Genomic DNA, 21,664 nt, shown 5'->3' on the forward strand with positions numbered 1-21,664 from the left:
TATCCCACTGCACCACAACAACTCTTGAAATAACAAAATGAGCAAATTGCTCCTCCTGTTTTCTTGAAAGCGTACCGAGGGTTCAGACAAGCTCAAATGATCCAGACTAGTCATCCACCCAACAAAGCTCATTGCTGCATCATTGCGCACGAACACATAAAAAGTCTTGCAGAATTTTTTCAGGCCTGATCAGTGACTTCAAACTTCCAGTTTTCTCATTGCGGTATGTGGAGTCACTGTTCTGACTGCTAATATTTGTTTGCTCCCTCAGACAAGTCACAGAGCCCCTGCCACATCATATTAAGGGGCAGAACGCAGATAATCTCAAATCCACTCCATGAAGCAATTGCTCTTTTGTGATGACTGCAAAGCCCCCATCAACCAAAATTGCAGAAGATGTGGAATCCTGAACCTTTCGATTGAAAAAAGCTTTATGTCATCTTCATGGTCACAGTGAAATGCAAACCTTATTCGGCCTAGTTACCTGAAAAGTACAGAAAACACAGTATTCTTTCCTGGGCACCACAACTTCTTTTATCCTTTTTTTTCTCTCTTTTTTTTTGCAGAATGCGCACTGCAGCCCACTTTCATTCCTCAAGAGCAAAGCACTGCTACTGCCCTAAGAACTGGCATCTCAAGCTTTAGTGAAAATTGACAAGGTTGTTCAATTTAAATCAGCAGCAGTAGTAAACAAAAAATATTTTACACCCTAGATGGTTCGAATGTTAATTCCCTCACCGGATTACCCTCACTAGTTGATAGAGTGTCTGATTACAGCCGATATGAGAGAATACAGCCAGTTGCCCATAAACAATCCATGCCGGTGCAGTCTATTCTTGAAAAACAACAAAAACATTAATACATACCAAGTTGTACTTAAGTGTGCGTGACGTTTGCAGAAAATACATGTTCCATATGATTCCATTCGACTCCCGTTAACTCAACTCGTCCACACTTACATGACTGCAAGCTCTGTTCGAATAAACCAAGTTAACTCAAAGGTCTGCACTGAATCATGCATAAGTTCCTCAGCGAAGGCACCAGTCTTCAGATTCTGTTAAAGCATCAGACTAGAACCCGATACCAAGAATAACGAGTCAATTTCGCGGCTTAGTGCGAAATTTCCCAATCAAGGCGGTTGCTTAACATGCTTAGTTAAGTCTCACAGGATGTTTACTTTTAGCTCCGTTGTACAACATGCATAGGTCAGAAAGTGGCTTACCTGCCAGGTAGCGGTAAGATTTCCGATAACGTGAGGTTAAGTATAGAAACATTTTTATTCTATAGCAATATATGAATGGGTGCTCCTACCTTTATGTGTGGCTGAATTATGCAACACGTAGAAGTAATGAAAGCCAACTAAGATAAAACACGAGAATAAAACTGACTCCTTTTACATATTATTGCAACTGAATTGTAAGTTGACACCATATTTGTTTCAAATAATTCAAAGTGATTATAATGTGACATCAACCACAATGGTGATATCGAACAAACCCAAAACAGGTATAAGAGTTAGTAAAAAAAAAACTGGCGTTATTTCGGAACTACACACAATGACAGAGGATGTACCAAACTACCTGAATTCATTGCTAATGCAAAGTGACATGGAAGACAGTTTAAATTCTAAGCCGATTGTCGTCCATTTCGCTGGAAGTGATGAACAACCGACACTTCTTCCTGTCGATACTACAGATAGTGGCGAGCTGAGCGTCCAGACCTCGAATGTACGGTGTTTCCGTTTTTTGCCACAATCCGAAATACAGCATCCATCAGGGTGACGTAGCCCACTACACAACTGACACATTTCGAGAGCACACAATACAGCGGGCCGCGGCGGCCGCTTTTCTGATGGAGGCGAAAAGCAAAAACGCCCGTGTGTACGAGATTTCGGCGCACGTTAAAGATCCCCAGGTGGTCAAAATTAATCCGGAGCCCTCCACTACGGCGCGCCTCATCACCTGCGTTGCGTCGGCGCGTTAAACCCTACAATCAATCACACAATACAGCGCACAATCTAAAAATCTGCCAACACGTAAGCGAACACGCGTCGCGCATTTTTTTCGAACGCGCTTTCGTCTAGATTCTAGCCATAGGCAAGTGCTCTGCTTCTACGCCCACACTGCACCATCAATACGAGCCTAAAGGCAACAAATGAAACACCGAAAGTGTTCTTATTGCCCTGTTTCTTCCGACTGATATTTTTCTGCAGTTTGCACTCTCACCAGATCAATATTCATAAGGCTATGGCGAAGCTCGATCACAGACAGAACAATTGTATTTGAAACTGTACGACTCAGCTGTAGCAGTGGATGGGAGCCGCAGCAAGGTGCTTGCACTTCTCTGACAGCCCTGGTGCGCACGAGCACTGCGCTTTTCCCATTTTTGGCCGGCTAGAGGGGCAGCTCATCTTGAGCGATATGCGATGCGGTTCCTCAGTTACACCCGACGTTCACATACACATAGCGACGATCTCGGCATTTTGATCGCTCCGATCTTTGACGCACCCGATCAAGACAAAGTCGTCAGCTGTAATCATGCGCTTATCCTTGCCAAAATAACGCGGATAAACATAGTACGGTCCCCATTGGTTGATCGTCTAAAGCGCGTTTGCAGTGCAAAGGTCATGCGCTTTCGCACCGTTCGCTCCAACAGCGTTTACATTTACTAAATAAAAAGCTTTTAAATGCAGAGCATTTCTTTAACTCACGATGTCACCCGTTCTAGTTGTCCATCGTCGTCCGCACCCCTCCCCCTACACTATATTAAAAAAATAAAACTTACCGGCGCCAGGTTTCGATCCCACGACCCTGCGGGCGGAACGCAAGGTACATGGTGCTCTTCCCACTGCTCCACAATAAGTATACCCACCTGCTAATAAATGATGTCACGTGACCACGTAATTACGTCTCCTCATTTAATTACAATACAACAACCAACAGCAACAAGTGCAACAACATTAACGTAACGCAAACTACTTAACGTCGTGCGCCCCCGGAAATGCTCTGCATTTGATCGTGCCCCTCGCCAGGGGGATGTTTAGTTTCCTGCCGCTGCAAGAACCAGGCGGCCTCCTGCGCAGATTGTGGCGCATACCCGCTTGGGGGATTGGCCAAGGTAAATGGAAATGGTAGCGAAGCTTCGGGCAAAAAGCGGTCCAGAACCTATTGCTAGCGACATCAGCATGGGGGCTTATGGGAGTGGCGATTAAAGCGCGACTAGGTGAGGAGGGAACAAACACTAGTAACAAAAAACCAAGTTTTGTTCAACAATAAAACAACATTTATATTTTACAAACAATATTTATTTCTGAACCACATTTATTTAGGCACAATGTGTAAATAATTGATGAAAATGCTGTTCATTCTCACAAACCTTTTTTGTAGCGCCCTCTGAAGAATGGCACATGTCATTGCTCTGTGATGGAGTCCTTGTAGTGTTCGGAAAGGCCAAGGAGGTTAAAAAAAAATCGTGGGGAAGGCGCTCCTAAAGTTCGTCTGCTAGGAAACGCCCCTCGCGTGTTTTGGTGGTGCGCATTTGCATTCGTTTTTCCTTGTTAATTTGGTGTGCACTTAATTTTTGCTGTGCGTGGAGTTGCGAGGTGCGTTGTACCGTCGGTGGACACGTTTAGTACCGTGCCCGGCGGGCACGGTGAACTACGGAACGATGCTGCCAACGGTTGGAGCGGAGCGCTTTCCTCGGTGCCTACGGAAACGATGTGCTCTACAAGGTTGCAACAGCAACTCCCGTACGCCCGGCGTTTTACTGCACCATTTTCCTCTCATTTCCACAGGTAACGCGAAACTATAGTACTGTGAATACGTGCTCGGGAATTGTGTTAGGGTAAGTGGTGGTGCTTCGAAAAAAAATGGGTCTAAAGCTTTGTTATGTAACAGTTATCTCTTGATTTCACCTCAGGCTGGCTCGGAGCAAGTGGTGTCAATTACTCTAGGACGTCTCAGCGTAGTACCAATCGAATTTAAACGAGTCGCTTTAATTGTCTATCTCAGTGTCTTCTCTATTGCATTACAACGCTTGTAGTGCTCGTTGCTTCCCGCACTTGTATGCGCAAGCATTATTTCCATCGGAGTACTGTGTTGTGCTGCTCCGTGCTGCGCTGCTGCCAGATCTTTCCTGCTATGTGCTTTCACATACTGCCGTCGCTTTCGTTTGCATTGATCCATTTTTCCTCTTTTTACTTATCTGTTGCGACACTTGCCTAATAATGCAACCAGGAAATTGCAGGTGTGAATGCTGAGTGAACGTCTGTAGAAACCCTTGTCTACTTGATAAGACGCCGGGACAGCTGTGGTGTGCTCGCTGCACTTTCTCTAATCGGCATTCCTGAGGCCCGGTTTTCTGCGTCAAGATGCAGTGCCTAGTTCTTTTCTCTTGTTTCGAAGTAGTTCTGCTGTTGACGCTTTCATTGCTGTTGACGCTTTCATGTGTTACGGGTAAAGTCAATTTTTCGGCGCGTAAGGAAAATCATAATGCATGTAGGGCCCACGAACATTTTGTACTTATTGTATACGTGCTGATTTTGTGCGGTGTGGTAAATTTGTTTTATGTTTATCCTGGAATAAAATTCAAATGTCTTGATTATAGAATGACTATGCGTTATTTCTTCTCTCTTAGAACAGAAATCCACAAACTGAGCAAGCATTATATAACCTTGATCTATACTTAAGGCAGGCACGCAACCTGCGTATGTGCGACGCAATTAAACCCAGCAGTGGCGTTGGTAGAAACTGGTATCGGGGTAAGGAGTAGGCACGTTTTTTATATGAAAGGGGAGCCGGGGAGAGTGGTCAAGTGTCATTTTGTGCACTGTATCCCAAGGCAGACAAAAAATTTTCGGGGGGGGGGGGGTACGTTTGCCACCCACTGCAATCAAAATAGACAACTGATTGCTTATACAGCAGTGGAAGGCATGAATAGAGAATAAAGGTTCAGAGAAGATGCAAGATGTTTTTATAAACACCGAGGCGAATCATACGACAGTATGCTAAAGTACTTTTCTCTAGTCACGAGTATAAGCTGGCGTTGACTTGAAACACACACGCCAACTTGCGTCAGATGGCAATGACTTGAGCCCTCAGCGATCAGGGGCCTGCTAAGGCTATATTGAAGTCAAATTTTCCCGCTAATGCCACCAAAATGACGTCACTTTCTGACTGGATCTTGCGTCACATCCTGTTTATTTTTTGTTCCGCCGGAAGTGTTCCCTCATCACACAGATGGCGCTAAGCCCCATGAGCAGCTTAAGAGCCGCCATTTTCTGAACGTATGGGCGTCTATGGAAGCTTCGCTACCAGTTATATTTACCTTGGATTGGCAAGGATTTTTTCTTTCTTCTGCTATCAGCTAATATCGCCACTTGCCTCCTCTCAAGAGTAGGGTGAGGAAAAGAAGATCATATACAGCACAATTCCACCGCTTATCTTTTGCGCATATTCCACAGGCAGAGATTGCGATAACGCTCAAGGCCTAGTTAGATACTTGCGCGCATTGGGGTTCGGCTCGCTGCCCAACGGCCTGAAGGCTACGATAAACGTAGAGTGTGCCGGAAGGGGCCAAGGGGTGTACACGAAGCGTGTGCGGTACAGCCGTTACGTTGCCACGTGTTTCGCTCGATGGCAGCGGTCGTGTGTCGTGTATAACCCCCGTAAGACAATCGGAAGGACACGAAACCTGCATATCGGTAGAAAGAACAAGTCCTTCATTTCCGATTTTTCAACGAAAGCGCACGAAAGCAGTCTTCCGGCGACAGCGGCCATGCAAGGTGGAGTAAAAAGGTGAGAGCTGCTGGCAGGCCGCACCCGGAGTTTTTTTTTGTGATGGATGTTGGTTAGCTGTAGAGTGAGGGGTGATGTTAGGCAAAGCGAAGAGTAAGCGCTTCTGAGAGCACCTTTCCGGGGCGTCACAGTGCTTTCACAAGGAATCAGTCAGGACTTGTTGAGTGCAAAGTATTCTCGCGCAGCTAACATGTAAGGCAAAGGCATGCTTTGTGTGCAGTTTCAAGCTTACCACTTTGGTCTACCACGTTGCAGAGCAAAAGAAACAATGCGCTTAAAGATATGGGCATTAACTTCGACAAGAAATTGCACTACATCAATTTACAGTTCTGCAAAGTACTTTACATTTTTCATGCCCATGTCGTTTGCCTCATGCTAGATATCCCTTTCCGGTAATAGATATTCAAGGTTTTAGAAGGGTCACTTTTTTTAGCAGGAAAGCAGTGGACATCACTTCTCCTTTTTATTTCCTATGGCGCACAGAACCTTGGCATGGTGTGCGCAATTTCGTGATTATATTGTGTAAGCGGTCGCACGAGATCACTGGTTTTGCTACAGGTTTTGAACTTGCAAAGCTTTCCGAACCGAATAAGCCAGCCCAATGATACTCCAGGGGAACCGGTTCAACTGGTGGTTGCTTTAGCAGTACTTAGACTCAAACGTAAAGTTGAACGGCCCCTGTCTGCGAACTTCTTCCGTACGACGTACAAAATGGGTGAGGTCTAAACTAAGGCGGAATCGTCCACTTCAGCGCGGCTCATATGTAGGCCAGCTGTGGCGTTGGTGTGTCGCGTAACGAATTTTAGATTGCGCCGGAACGAGGTAAGACCGCATTTTGGTTACCTCTTGTAATACCGGAGCTAAAGGGACTGCGCGTGATTTATGTTGTCAGAGCTACGTAGCAGAGATAAAATGTCCTCAAGGAGTGGGAATGATGGGGTAATAATCTTGCTGCCCCCGACCTGCGGGCTCTTAAAGTCCATCACTCGCGGAGCGCAATGCAGATGGCGCAGCGAATGGTCCGGCGGCTAAGCGGTCGCCGTTCCCCGTGCGCCGGCGGGCGCGTTGGCGGAACGCATTCCGTCGGCTTTTGTCGTCTGCTTCAGCGACGGTAGTTTTGGGCACGGAGTGCTTTGGGCCTGCGTTGGCGCCGCTTCGCGTTCATTGCGCTCCTCCTTCGCACGGCTTGATTAACTTGTTCGACAGCACCTTCTGGGTAACCCGAACCCGAAGGAATTGAGTAGTCGTATGGCACGGCAAAGATGCGTTAAGGATTGGTTTGCATGGCGGGAAAACAAAATGTAGAGCGCACATATGACATATGGCTGCTATACAAACACTACCTTTTGCGCAGTGCTTGCCGAAAATGTGACTCCGTTTTGTAAATTTGTGAGCACCAATTCGTCTGTGTTTTAACAGGTTTTACAAAAGGCGAAAGGACGTTGCGCTGCTGAGCACGAGGTCGCGGGTTCGATTCCCGGCCGCGGCGGCCGCTTTTCTGATGGTGGCGAAAAACAAAAACGCCCGTGTGTACGAGATTTCGGCGCACGATAAAGATCCCCAGGTGGTCAAAATTAATCCGGAGCCCTCCACTACGGCGCGCCTTATCGCCTGCGTTGCGTCGGCGCGTTAAACCCTACAATCAATCAATCAAAAAAAAGGCGAAAGGAGCAACTGGTTCTGATCACTAGCGATTATAAAAGTTGCCTCAGCTTTCTCGCCGTTCTCCAACTTACGTCCAAAACAGAGTGTGCCTAGAACACGGACCGGCACTCACAAGCTCATCAGAAAATAACAGAAACGCGATAACATCACCCGCGACTGCCCGCGACGTAGCAATCTGCTCAAGATCGAGGCCCTGACAGTGCGGTCTTTTCACAAGCCTTCATTTCGCGATATTTGAATTCGTCCGGACCCTATATCTCCGTGGTGATGACTCGCCAAAAGAAAAGGTTTGACGAGCCGGTTGTTTTGCTGGTCAGCCACTTAAAGAAAAAAAAAAAAAAACGCCGGGAACCCCCGTAGGCCCAAAATTGCAGCCATACAAATCGCAGCATTTTATTTGGAGTCCACGGCGTTATCGACGAGATAACACGACCGTAGAGCGACAGTGAACATCGGGCGGTAAGTTGCGGTATGAGTTGCAATGAAGGTTGCGTTTGATATTATTGGGTGCCTTATCAAGATGACAGTGTTTTTGTACACTTATTAAAACAGGACAGCCGTCCAATTCAGTAATTGGCACATAAATGTGTGTCTCATTGCCGTTTGCCGATGGAGACTCCGGGCGACCCTTGTAAGCATTGTTCGTGCGCAGAAGCGGCATAAATAATTAAGCAGGGGGCCGGATAGCGGGCCAACAACAGAGGGTCATTTTTGCGCTGCATCGATTTGTCGTAAGCAGAATCACGCTAGACTGCATGTTGTGGCGTTTCATATTACTCTTGCTTATTCTTTGGTGATATTAAAGTCGTCGTCGTTCAGTTGCGTCTTACATCTGCTGGGTTAGTACAATATTTTTAGCGGGTCTTCATAATGTGAGAATTAACGCCACCTGATAGGGAATAAGCGATCGCCATGTATGCGGTGGCGTGCGATTATCTGCGCCGTCTATTCCGGCTGCGCATGGGTGTTTAAATTCCGCGCGTGCAGTCATTCCTCCTGCATAGTACGACAGGCATACGACAGACGTCGTTGCGAAAGAAACGACGCCTCTGGGGAGAGCGAAGAAGGGAAGAGCCATGTACAGAGGCACAGCGACGAGAGGGCAAACGAAGGAGGAAGAGAGCAAAGGGAAAGCTGTGCGGCCGGCGGCGCGTGGACATTATGAGCCCGAGCAAAAGAATTTTTCTGGGCCACAGTCGGCGCTCCTCTTGATATCTTGCTCCGTGCCCCCGACACAAGCTTATCACTGAATCCGGCGCCAAGATAAGTGCCGGGAGGAAGGGCACGACCACAAATGTCATGGTGACTATCGTCTGAAAAGCTGTTTTAATGAGCGGCTTTTATTGCGCATGTGTATAAAATACACTCGGAGTTTTCATTTGCTAACTGTTTCATGCATGCGAATGAAGTAGTGCGAAGAGTAGCTTCATGGATCATTAGGGTACCCTCGCAACATTCTAAAAAGTTGAGTTTTATGGTTTTGCAATATAACATGACTGAAAGCGGGCCGTTTTTACGCGTTGGTAAAGCGCCGCTGGCAAGGAAGCGCTACTAATTACACCAGTTGTCACCCATGCTTATCTGCGGGAGTAGTCAGCAGCACCGTGTTCCCTGCAAGAAATAGTTTCGCTTTATGCTGTGATAGGAATGATGCTATCGTGGTTGCCATTTGGAAATCTGACATTTTAGTGGCGTGAACGCAGTTGAATCTGCGTTCTGCCTTCACCAGTTCGCCGTAGTGACCAATGGTTGCAGGAAACTAGCTAGGCTGTAGTGATTGGGGCAAATTCCATTACTGCGGAAACTCGCACTAGCATCCTTTTACTGCGCAAGTGTAATTATTTTTATCGGTTAGCTTCAGTTTTATCAGTTAGGCCGAAGCCGTGCATACGACGACGTTACGGGGGAGGGTTAACGCAAGTATTGTTAGGCCCTTTTCGCTGCACAAGCAGCAACGCCATTTTTCATATCCTGGTAATTGAGGGCATCTTTTCTATTGTGAAAGAGGTCATACTCATCAGCGCCCCTGTTCGTAACATTCAATTTATTCAAGCGTCGCCGCCCAGACCGAGATGCCAAGAGCCATAATTACCACGAGTGAGCCTACTCGTAGAAGGCTCTTCGTAATCTCACATAAAAGCCAAGACGAAGGAGCAGTTAAAGCGGCGCAACAACAAGACCCCATTCGCTGTGTTTGTAGCGGACAAATCAGGCTGAAGTAATGAAAAAGGCAAGAAGGAATCGTTGCGTTCATTACGGCTGCCTTTCTTTACGCCTTGTCTCAATGTCAGCCCCGTGGAGCGTTGGCACAGCACACTGTAGGCAGAGGAGCATAACGTGTCGAGAAAACGCCCCTTCTTTGTGGTGGCTAGTGTGCGCAACAAGCACCTTTACTAGGAAAACTGCGGCGCTCAAAACGGCCCCTGTCTCAAGCAGGTGCCTATACTCACGAGCGCAATTTGTTAGCCGGAAGCCCGTCCGGGTGAGTCTTGTAGAATCAGAGCGGGCGCTTAGGAAAGAACAGATATAGTAGCACTATCGATAAAAAGCACTGGTGCGCACCGAAGCTCATCGGTGCACCTTTTATGTTTCGATAAGCCACACCTGTGCGCACCAGAGGTCCTCAACACAGCGGGGCGACACGCACAGAGTGGTTTTGAGTTGCCCCAACCCTGACCCAGTGATGTTGGCATCTCCCGGTTCAAGACATTTCAGAGGCGGAAGTTTCTGTGCGCTCATTTCGGTATTGTATACACACATTTGGAGCCGCAAAGTTTTTTTTTTGTGTGTGATTGTCAGTTTCCTGGCAATCATTCTTTTTTGGCGTTGGTAAGGACTTCCTGTGCAAAAGATAACCTTTCATTGAGACTGGAATTACCGGGCCCTATTTTGATGCCCTCGCAGGTAATTCTAACACTGTGCACTGTCTTTTGCAGTGACATGCACCGGATTTGCTATTCATATAAGAGAAACAAGGTGAACTCGGAGCGCAACAACTAAAAAATCCCGTGCCATCTCCACTAACGTGAAACCTGGGGAGGGACGAAGCTCGCAGTATATAAATGTATACTTGACGCCATGGCGGTTTTGCCAACGGAGATTAAATCGTTGGGGGTACAGGAATACTGCTTAGCTGTAAAAGTCTCTGAAGCACGAATGTCTCTAGCGCGATGCGTAAAAGAGTGTCCCGGTGTTTTTTTAGTACGCATTACGTTCTAGTGCGAGGCGTAATCGAGTTTCCCAGTGTTTTAGTACCGTGACGGCATTAGACGAACGACGATTACGACGACGATGACAGGTGACGCCAACAGCCCCTAATGGGCTTCGGCCCTAATAGAACCTGCGACTCGCTTGAAATGAGTGAGAGTGAGTGAAAGGGCGAGTAAAGAAAGGGAGAGGGAAACTGTTGTGCGTGTTCCTGTCTGCGGAACATGACGCAACGTGACGCTGCTGCTTGTGTCGGTCCTCGCTTCACAATCACCTTCGAATTGATCGCGACTGTACATAATTGGATTTGCAAACAGGGTCTCTAATCTCGACGCACTAAATTCACCATGAACTGTGAATTCGCCAGAGGTCTTTTCTGAGTGGGTTTCAGTTTAGGTCACATTCTTCCGGTTGATGAAGCGGTTGCGTGTGTTTTCGTCACTTTGATGTTTCATGAAGTTAACAGTCATCAGTTCTAAATTTGCCTTATTTCTCTCAACTTATATCCCATAATTCTTTGCCTGCAATAAAAAAAACAAGGCGAACTGCAGCGGATATGACAACGTAGGGCCTGGGCTTGCATGTCACGCCCTCGGTGATTTTCTGAGAAGACATGACGTAATGTGCACAGTAGGCGGGAACGTTAACGTCACACATTCGCAACTTCCGGCGGCATAAAAGTGACGTGTTGTTAAGTAACAGCTTTAAAATGGCGTCTGCCATTGCGTGAAATAGGGTACACATTTTCACAGACCTTCGGCGCCGCGAATTCACCGGGAATTGGGAACAGTGACGTTTCGCACTACTTCAGGTTTAAGACTGTTCTCTAGCTAAACAAGTAATAGTTTTGACTGTTTCCAAGTCAGCGATAACGGCGCACCAAAATCTACGGAAGCTTGCACTCTTGCGAAAGACTTGAATCGCGAAGCTGTTGTGGGTGAGCATTGACAGACACACAGGTTCAATAGCACTCCTTGCCTTTAGGATCGCAGGCTCTTCGTCAGCCATGCGAACTATCCGTGGCTTGGCCATGCCGAGAACTGCGAAGACGCTGCACGCGAAGGGCTCTCCTACGATACTCAGCGCGTGCGCACGCTCCTCTCGTGTGTTTAGGTGGCGACTATCACGTGCATTTTCGTTGCAGAGTGGGCATTGCGACAGCTGCGCAACGCCTACGCGATAACGTTCCTCCCGGGGAGTTTTCGGCGCGTACGAACACCGAACTTACTGCAAGTAACAACAGCTCCGCTGCTAAAATACCATCTCATATTTTATTCTTATGACTAGCAATAAATAGCAATAATTTGTCTGGCGTTACAGTGGCCACCGCAAATATCTCCGTTACAAGGTATTAGACGGATGGCATTTCTCCACACTGCTTCACGTAAGCTCTTTCCTCCATGCGTAAGCTGCTGGGTCACATGACCGAATTAAAGAAAAAAATAACAAAGAAAACAATGTTTTATTTATTACTGCGCTGATTGAAGTCGAGCTCGAAGAATGGGTGAATCGGCGGCATCGGTACGCTCCGCCGTTATCGGGGGTAGCGTTTCGCTGTCCTTATACCACGTAAATACAACCGATGGTCGCGGCTGTCTTTTGTTGTGATTACGCTATAACATTTTAACGAGCAGCAGACGTTACCATGGCGGCGGTGACGGGCGGGAAGGTGATAACGCAAGAAAGCTTGCGTTGAAGCAGGGAGTTCAACTATATTACTAAAAGAGATCTAAATAAATAAATAGATACTGTAAAAAAGATTGTGGCATTTTCTTCCGCTCAACATCCGACTTTCACTCGATTTCAGATCAGCTTTACTTTATTGCCTTTTGGTGCTGACGCCAATTTTAGCCAGAAGATATGTCTCCCCCTTGCGAGCCTCAGCCGCCCTCCTATTTTTTGTAATAGGCGCCGAGGGTTTTTATATCAATTATACGCTATATTTGATAGCTGGGTTGAGATCTTTATGCGCTAAGCGTGAAATTACGCTCCATGTCATCATACCTATACGTGTACCACGTCACTGATTGCTTACGCAAAAAAAAGGCAAATTCCCTGTAACTTTATGCGGTCAAGAATACAGCCCTAGGGCGCCGACCGCAATGAATGCCGGGTCGACAACTCGACATTTTATGACCGAAATCAAAATGAACATCCATGCCTTTTGAACTAACACAGTGTGTTCTTTTTGTGCGCGTGCATGTGTGCGTTTGTGTTTGGGTACTTGTGCGGGTGCACATGTGTGCGTGTGCGGAATGGGGGTTGGGAGATGGTTCCGAGGAACACTTGTAAAAACAGCAGCTAATGTCGACATTGCCTTGAGCAGCGTCATTTGCTGGCCAAGCGGCCTTGTTTTTTCCGTATAACGTTATTGGAACGTCTTCAGCGCAACATATCTTTTTACAATGTGCGGAAAGACGGAGAGGAAGTTCACATGTGCGGAGAACCTAGCGTAGCGAAAGCATGTCTTTCTTTTCCGGTATACCGCCGATCCCGTCAGCACTTGTGCGCCTGCACGATCGACACAAAATACAATTAGACAGCGTACCAAACGACTCACCAGACAAAGAGAAGTTTTATTACTCCATGCTACCCCTGTTTCTTCTGTCTTGTTATTACCTTCTTTGGTGGGGCGGAGAGGTGTTTTTTTAAGAAGGAACACAACTAGCAGTTGTGGTCCTTCACTCCAACATAACTTGCGTGGCTGACCCCATACAGCTTTTGGGTATGTCTCCTGTCATTTGCCACGTGTCCTTCAGGGAAATCACCAAAAGGGGGCGTGCACCAAGAGGATTACACTTGCAATCATTCTTACACTTTTAACAAAGGTATCCCTAAAGCTACACCGCTTTTTACACGGCACCCTCGAAGACTGTCACTGCTATTTCATGCCCTACACATAATCATCATTCCACATACAGCAGGACACTACACCAACAGCACTCGCTCATGGCTGATTTGCATGGCATTTCTGAAAATTTCGTAGCAGAAACAAATGCACAACATTCCATTATCTTTGTATGCGACATAAGCGAACGTTGTTGGAGTATTGCACTAGGAAAAATCAAGTAGAAACGTGGTACTTACCAGATTCATAAAGAGATGTAATCTGCCTGCGCTGTTAAATTCAGATTTTCTGTGCGTTGCTTGTCTAAGCAATGCGGCGCTCTGGGCAACAATTCTAGGGACCGGGCCACTGTTGGTACACAATGCTGGTGCCCACTTTTTGCAACCTCAATTACGAATACTTAAACCATTCATGAAAAGTGACTCAGACACCGCTGCCAGGCAATGTAAGACACACAAATAGAGAAAAACTGCACATTTTAAAAGCACAGTAGGTATGCACCTAACAAACAAGAGAAAACAATCCCACAAGTCTCGATATGTGCGCTGCCAGTAGGTCATTGATTTTCCGCACACACGCTGTATTTAAATGGAACCGTAAACCCATAATACAGTAAGTGCAGACAACGGCTCTGGGGTCCTCTATGTTGTAGCCCAACGTTTTGATATTGAGCCTGCCACAATAACAAATGAAACTGTTGCTTCATATTTACAGATAACAAATACCCGCATCCTGTTTTCTTTATAGCGGATGAACCTATAAGTAGTTGAGAGCGTGTTACCCACATTAGCAAGGGTGTTGTGATAATTTCAACCACAGCAGGGAAGGGGCGCGGGATATCAACTTTTAGTCAAGTGTTCGCCGATCTGGTCAGGTATCAATATCAACGGGCAATTACTACCAATACCAAAAGCTTTTCGAACAGTTTCAAAGCATTTTAGAATAAGCAACTGTTTCTTTTCGTTGGAGCTCCGTGCTGCACTCCTAAGCGGCAATTACTATCCATATTAGCCGCCTTAGAGACACATTGAAAGCCTTCTGAAGAGAACACCTTCCAAACAACTTGAATGCATTCCTGAAAAAAACAACCGTCACTCTCTGTTGGAGCTCGCTCTACTGCAGTAATAGGCTGCAATTGATGGCATTGCCAGCTACCTGTCGAACACTTCCAAAGTATGCCGGTAAAAAATTCTCACTTTTTTGTTGAGCTCTGAGCTGCAGTAATGCGCCGGAATTAAGCCCAGCCGCATTGAAATCCTGGGAAAGCATTCCCCAAAGAACACTCCCCACTTTTTGTTGGAGCTCTCTGCCGCCGTAATAAGCAGCACCAATTAGGAATGCCAGCATTTTTTCAAACAATTGGTAAACATTGCCGAATAAAATACCTCTCATTTTCTCATCGAGCGCTAGGCTGCAATAATAGGTGGCATTTAGTAGCCAGCCCCGCCTGATGTCAAACGCTTTGAAAGCATTCCTGAAAAAACCATCACTTTTTGCTAGAGATTACTAGCAAACTTACTAGCAATTTTGGTAAAGATTACTAGCAAAGCAGAAATTACTAGCAATACCATCACACCGTAAAACACTATCCAACCACTTCTTAAAGGACATCTCTCACATTTTGGTGAAGGTATCTGAGCCAATAATAAGCGGCAATTACTAGCAATGCCAGCAATCTTTGAAACACTTTAAAAGCGTTCCCAAAAAAGCACCCCTTACGTTTTACTGGAGCTCTCTGCAGCAGTAGTGGGCGGCACTTACTACCAATTCCACACTCATGGCAAACAATTTGAAAGCATTTCCGAAAAAAAAAGCCACTCACATTTTGCTGGAGCTCCATGGTGCAGTAAGAGGCGTCAAATTGACATTGTCAGCCTCTTTTAAAACGATTTGAAAGCATTCCTGAAAAAGACATCTCACTTTTTGTTCCAGCTATCTCTCTCTGCCGCAGTAATAGGCGGCAATTTTTAGCAATGCCAGACCTTTTTAAAGCAATTTGAAAGCATACGCGAAAAAAACTGATTTTTGTTGGAGCTCTCTCTGCAGCAGTATTTAAGCGGCAATAACTTTTTAGAACATTCCCGAAAAAAACCACTCACTTTTTGCTGGAGCTCCCGGCTGGCAGCAGTTGTTAGCAATGCCAGCTTCAATTCAAACAATTTTACAGCATTCCCGAAAAAAACCTTTCACTTTTTGGTGGATCTTACTGGTGCAGTAGTAGGCGGCAATTATTATGAGTTTTTCGTTGGAGCTGTCTCGGCTGTAGTAATGGGCAGCATTTACTAGCAATGACAGCGACCTGACGAAAACTTTCAAAGCATTCCCATAGAAAAATTTATTGCTTTTTGTTGAGCTCTCTGTTGCACTAATAGGCGGCAATTACTAGCAATGTCAGCCTCCTTTAAAACACTTTGAAAGCATTCCCGTAAAATAAAATGTATTTTTGTTAGAGCTCTCCTTTGTGCAGTAATTATCGGCTATTCATAGCACTGCGAGCTGCCGCTAATTACTGCATGAAAGCGGTTCAACAAAAAGTGGGGTGTTTTTTTTTCGGGTGTACTTACAAAGTGTTTGAAGGAGGCTGGCGTTGCTAGTACTTGCAGCTTGTTACTGCAGCAGAGAGAGCTCCCAGAAAAAGTGGTTAGAGGTTTTTTTCAAAGTACTGGAATATTTTCAAAGTATTGGAAACTTGGCTGGCATTGCTAGTAATTGCCGCTCATTACGGCAGCGGAGGGAGCTCCACCAAAAAGTGAAAGAAAAAGACATCTGTCCGCTGGAGCTTTCTGTTAGAGTCAGTTATTATTTATAGCGAGAAAGAAAATGATAAAACTTTCAATCTCTCCTTGTGTATTTATGAAGTAGTCCGCCACTGCACGCGATAGCAGAAGTTTCGTCCTTTTCCACCATTTTCATTAAAACTGGCACCGGGATTATTTCCTTTTTCAAACCGCAGGTTCATCCTGACCCTGACGCTGTCGCCGTTTGTGGTCTTCTGCTACTTCACACTGAAGGACCACGCCTGGACAATAGGTACACCTTTCTTTGGGGAACCTTTAGGAGGAGGAGGAGAAGGAATCAACGTTTGACAGATTTAGAGCAGATGGGCGGCCGCCTTAGTCCAGGTAGCCACGTGCTTTCGCTGCACGGGTGGCCCAATGGATCAGCTTTTGCTGGTCCGGGGGGTAGGAAGTAACCGATTTTCATCCTTGTCGGCAGCGGCGTCCTCTTGCCCTCTTTCTTCACGAGTGCGCCAGTGGAATTACTTCGTCATCATCGCCCTCACCAAATTTAGGGCAACTATACACCGAATACCCACCCGGTGGAAATTTAACCTTTCCATGGAGCGATGTACGTGACAGCTCTTTTCCCTGAATGTTCTTACATTACCACAGTATCGGGTTAATCATACCCCCTGCTTTTATTCATGTCTCTAGGTAGCCACTCTGTCGTCTTGGTGGTCCACCCGTTGTCCTTTGTGCCGTGTCTAGAGTGCCGTCTGACGCTTTTATAAGCACTCCACTATGCCGATGTGCACCGGATTTTTGTACAAAATTTTCGCGTGTGGCACTACATCGCTGTATATAATGTAAAGCTAGGCGACCTAACCTAAGCATAACTTAACATTACCTAATGCACACGAAGCACTCATTTAAAACACCAACACTAACAAGCCGTAAAATAATTTGTTAACATGAAAAAAAAACCTGGGCAGCAGCGGGTCTTGAGCCACCAACCTTGGGATAAAGAAGCTAAAACGGATCCTCTACACTACAATGTCAGACCTTTTGTAAAGTGCCTAGTTAGACTTCGCCTCTCCATCTTCTTGGTGAATGATGAAAACGAAATAAGAAGTTCTTTTGATGCTCGAGTCGAGAGGAGGATCTCGATTCACTCCGATGACCGACGTCCGATGCTTAAAGCAAATGAGGGATGAGGACTGTCTTTCCTGGTCGATATAAGTTTATTTACACTATTTACATTACTCCTAGCATTTACAGCAAGACAGAATGACGGTGACATTGTCACTCTGTCCGCAGCCTCCTGTTCGGCCAAGGTATATACTGAACTAGATCCCTATTCACTGACCGATCGACCGACCCCGAACAAAACTCAGCACTCTGGTTTTGATCCCCACCAAAAAACACGCATCCAAAGGGGGCATTCAAGAAAGAGCGAAAACCCTTTTCAACATGATTCATATGGAGCACAGATTGGCCACAAGAACCAACCAATCCTAAACATGTCCCCACCTACGGTCACAACACCCAACACTCTCTCTCATTCAACTCGTAGTACGTTTCCCGCGTACGTTATTGCAAACGACCAGTAAATACAAGACATCTGCCCCCTAGAGTCACTGACCGCGCGGAGTGGTCGAACCATTACGTCAAGCGGGCAGCACATGCACAAAGCCAAAGTAGAACAGCGGTCTTCGCGTGGCTAACATCTTAGTGTCCTCGCCTTGCCGCCGCGTATTTGTCCGCGCGTGCTCGCCGGCACAATGAGGGAGTCGTGGCTAATCCCCTCCCCAAACTGAGGGACGCCGCTGCCCGCCGCCTGACTGGCGAGAAGAGCTGCTCTAAACCCAGGCGAGCATTCTCGAGGCGAATGACCTATAAACGAAGAGCACCTACGCCGGCTTCCCAAATCCTCCAAGGCTACGCCGCGCGCCTTTTCGACACTAAGTGACGGCCTCCTTTCGCTTCACGTCAGCTCGTCAACCTTGATGAAGGAGCGAGCGAGGGCGGAAGAGGTCGCCAGAAGGCGCCAGCCTATGGCCACCACGGGACCATCAACCTAGGCCAAGGAGAAGACGTCCACGACGGGGCGGGCCTTCAGCCCGTTACCTGCCACCACCATTCGGACTTCTATTCTCCTTGAGACACTTCCTCAAAATAAAGTTTATCTCTCTCTCTCTCTCTCTCTCTTCCAATGTCGGCAAGCCTTTTTAGGAGCGTGCGCACTTTCCGAGAGGGAACCCCGCGCCGGTACTGTTCTCCCTGCTGTGCACCCATCCGCAGTTCACTGAGCCCGCCCGGTCAAGCTGACCGCATACCAACGCAACAGAGGTACTCGGGCTAAGCACCCCCGTCTTTTGCCGTACAAAAGAAACAAACACAAAGCATGCACTCGGCGGCCCCCAACTTCGCGTCCCTGCACATGCATGAAAGGAACCCAGCATGGCGGCTACAAGCGGAGGCAGCGCCGATACTTGAGCCACCGGCGGCTTTCATTATTTAAACGAGGAGCCTAAACTTTACAGCCTAGTCTTAAATATTCGAATGTCGTCGGACGGTACTGTGGCCGTGCCTGAATGGATCCGCTAGAGTGACGTCGGACGGCATTATAGACCCTGCGTTTCCTTTGTACTTCGTGCAGGTGTCAAGGTCCTTTTGTTTACTGAATTTCGGCTGTGACGCCTTCCACCTAATTTGCTACCTAATCCAAGATTCTCATTTCCGGATGCCGCACCGCACCGCACTGTCGTCACCAGTGCGGTGACGACAGTTGTGCAAGAGTGCGCGGCAGTGACGTTGCGGCTCAGTGCGGGTGGTGCAGACTTTACAGTGTGCAGTGTGTACGTGCGCCCTGGACGGCCTTGGGACACGTGCCTCCTGGATCGGCTGGTGTCCCTGTGTGCAGTCCGCCATCTCCTCTGTGGTGACTTCAACGCACACCACACTGCCTGGGGAGATGGCCGGATAGACGCTCGCGGAGAGCATCTGTGGGACGCCATGCTGCGCCTCAACCTGTCCGTGCTGAACACTGGTGAGAGCACCTTCCGGCGGGGCAATCGCGCAGCCACCGCCATTGATCTCACCCTAGTGTCAGCCGGGGTTGAGGCCACCTGGAGGAGGGAGCCCAGCACGTGGGGATCCGACCATTACCCGCTGCACATCGCACCACCCGACAGGACAGCCAAGCGAGCCGCCCTGCACCACGTCACCCACTGGGACCTGTTCCGGCGCCGCCTTGCCGAGCAGGACCTGGGGGAAGGAGCCCAGCTGTTCCGGGGCCTGGTTTGCTGCGCCCACGCAGAGCTGTACAGTAGCCGAGGGGGCCACCACGCCGGACCTGAAGCTGCTGCTGCGGGTGGTGCGCAACCGTGCGGAGAGGAAGGCCCAGCGCTCGGGGGAGCGGGCGGACTGGACAGCATACCGGCGAGTGGATGCGGCTTGCCGCCGTCACGCCAACCGCCTGAGCCGGCAGCGCTGGGCCGAGCTATGCGTCAGCTCGGAGGCCGACCCACGCTGCCGCCGCCTCTGGGGCATCTTCAACGCCGTCCTGAAGCCCAGAGAAACCGCAACCCCCTGGCTGCCATGGCCATCCGCAAGCAGGCCAGCTTTGCGGAGTTGGCCAACCTCTTCGCAGCACACTTCCTGCCGCCACACCAGGTGGAACCAGGGCCCGCTGCTGCTGTTGCTGAGACGGGGGAGGTACTTCGCCCCCTCAACAACGCCCCTATCACGGAGACTGAGCTCCGCAGTGCCCTCCGCAGCTGCAAGCGTAAGTCGGCGCCAGCGGCGGACGGCCTCACCTACCAGATGATGCACAATCTGGATGAGGTGGGGTTCGACCGGCTCCTGGCCGCCTACAACGTCATTTGGGACGCGGGCCGGCTGCCACCAGAGTGGCTGCTAGCCATCTTGCGGCCAATCCCAAAGCCAGGCAAGGGCCTTGTGGCAGTCACGGCGTACCGGCCTGTGGCCCTCACATCCTGTGGCTGCAAGCTGCTCGAACGGGTGGAACTGCGGAGGATGGAGGCCATCGCAGCGGAGGAAGAGGCCATCCCCGAGCAGCTAACGGGCTTCCGGAGGCACCGGGCAGCCACCGACTCCATCGCCGACGTCGTGGCGGCCCTTGAACACGCCATGGCCTCCAAGCAGGTGGCGGCCTTGGTGCTGCTGGACGTGAAGGGCGCCTTCGACAACCTGCAGCGTCGTGCCATCTCCCTGGACATGGAGGAGGCTGGCATTGGGGGCAAGCTGCGGGGCTTTGTCGAGGCGTTCCTGACGGGCCGCACGGCGCAGGTGCAGGTGGGAGACGCCCTGTCGGCCCCCCAGCCGGTGGACGTGGGCACCCCACAGGGCTCCGTCATCAGCCCCTTCCTCTTCAACCTGGTGATGGCCGCCCTGCCAGGCTGCCTGCCCAGAGGAGGGGGCCACCGAGTGTACATTTCGGTGTACGCCGACGACATAGCCCTGTGGGTGCTGGGGCCCAAGGGTCAGGGCCGAGCCATTGTGCGGCAGCTGCAGGCGGCCATGGATGCAGTCCGGGCCAAGCTGGCGGGCGTCGGCCTACAGCTGTCGGCGTCAAAGACAGACGCCATGCTGGTGCATCCAGACGCCGCCGCCCGTGCACGGACCCGGCGCCTGACCATCGATGGTGAGGAGCTTCAGTGGAAGACCAGGGTGCGGTACCTGGGACTCACCCTGGACCACCGGCTGAACTTCCGGCAGGCAGCCAAGGAGCTCCGAGCCAGGGCGCAGCTGGCCACCACGACGGTGCACAAGATGGTGGCCCGGGACAGGGGTTGCTCACAGCGGACGGCTCTCCGGCTGTACAACGCCTCCGCTGTGGGTCTCCTCATGTATGCGCTGCCGCTGGTGAGCCTGCGGAAACCCACCTGGCGGCAGCTGGAAAGGGATCACCGCAAGGGGGTCCGCGCTTGCCTCGGCCTGCCCCAGAGCTCGTCGTGCGAGAAGACGCTGGCCGAGGCGGGGGCGTGGACCCTCGAGATGACGGCTGACCGGCGGGCGCTTGGCCAAATTGACCGGCTGCGGCGCGCCGAGGGGGGCGGCCCGCTGCTGCAGCGACTGAGGGGCCACCACCGCTCGCGCATGGGGCGCATGCTCGCGCTCTACGAAGAGGTGGTGGCCCCCGTGGATGCGCAACCTGGTGGCCCGGCTCCTGCTCTTACAGCTGAAGTGAGGCTGGACATCCCAGGTCTGCGCAGCAAGCGGCGGACGCCCCCATGCGGACAACTGCTGCTGACACGGGGCGTCGTCTGGGGCGACCTCGAAAGCCACAGCCTTGTCTACACGGACGGCTCGGTGCGGCAGCAGCAGGGGTCGGCCGCAGCGGCCGCCATGCTGGGAGAGGCCACCCGGCAGGCGCGGCTGCCCTATGCCTCATCTTCGGCCACAGC

At 49.4% G+C, this 21,664-nt stretch overlaps 1 protein-coding gene across 4 annotated transcripts in view; it reads left to right on the top strand.

Annotated features, from left to right (window-relative positions):
* The first annotated feature begins 5,494 nt into the window (after positions 1-5,494).
* Positions 5,495-21,664, top strand: part of LOC144149736 (lactosylceramide 4-alpha-galactosyltransferase-like) — a 41,332-nt gene continuing 25,162 nt past the window's right edge. For 2 of the 4 annotated variants that reach the window (XM_077681389.1, XM_077681390.1), the window contains exons 1-2: positions 5,495-5,795; positions 16,469-16,545. In XM_077681389.1, coding sequence (XP_077537515.1) covers positions 5,776-5,795; positions 16,469-16,545 — 97 coding nt within the window. In that variant the 5' untranslated portion in view covers positions 5,495-5,775. The remainder of the gene's footprint in view (positions 5,796-16,468; positions 16,546-21,664) is intronic. The other 2 variants (XM_077681391.1, XM_077681392.1) reach the window with 2 other exon arrangements.

This window comes from Haemaphysalis longicornis, unplaced genomic scaffold (genome assembly GCF_048455015.1).
Source record: "Haemaphysalis longicornis isolate Haplotype H1 unplaced genomic scaffold, Haemaphysalis longicornis Haplotype H1 scaffold_8, whole genome shotgun sequence".
In the NCBI taxonomy this organism is placed as follows: Eukaryota; Metazoa; Arthropoda; class Arachnida; order Ixodida; family Ixodidae; genus Haemaphysalis; species Haemaphysalis longicornis.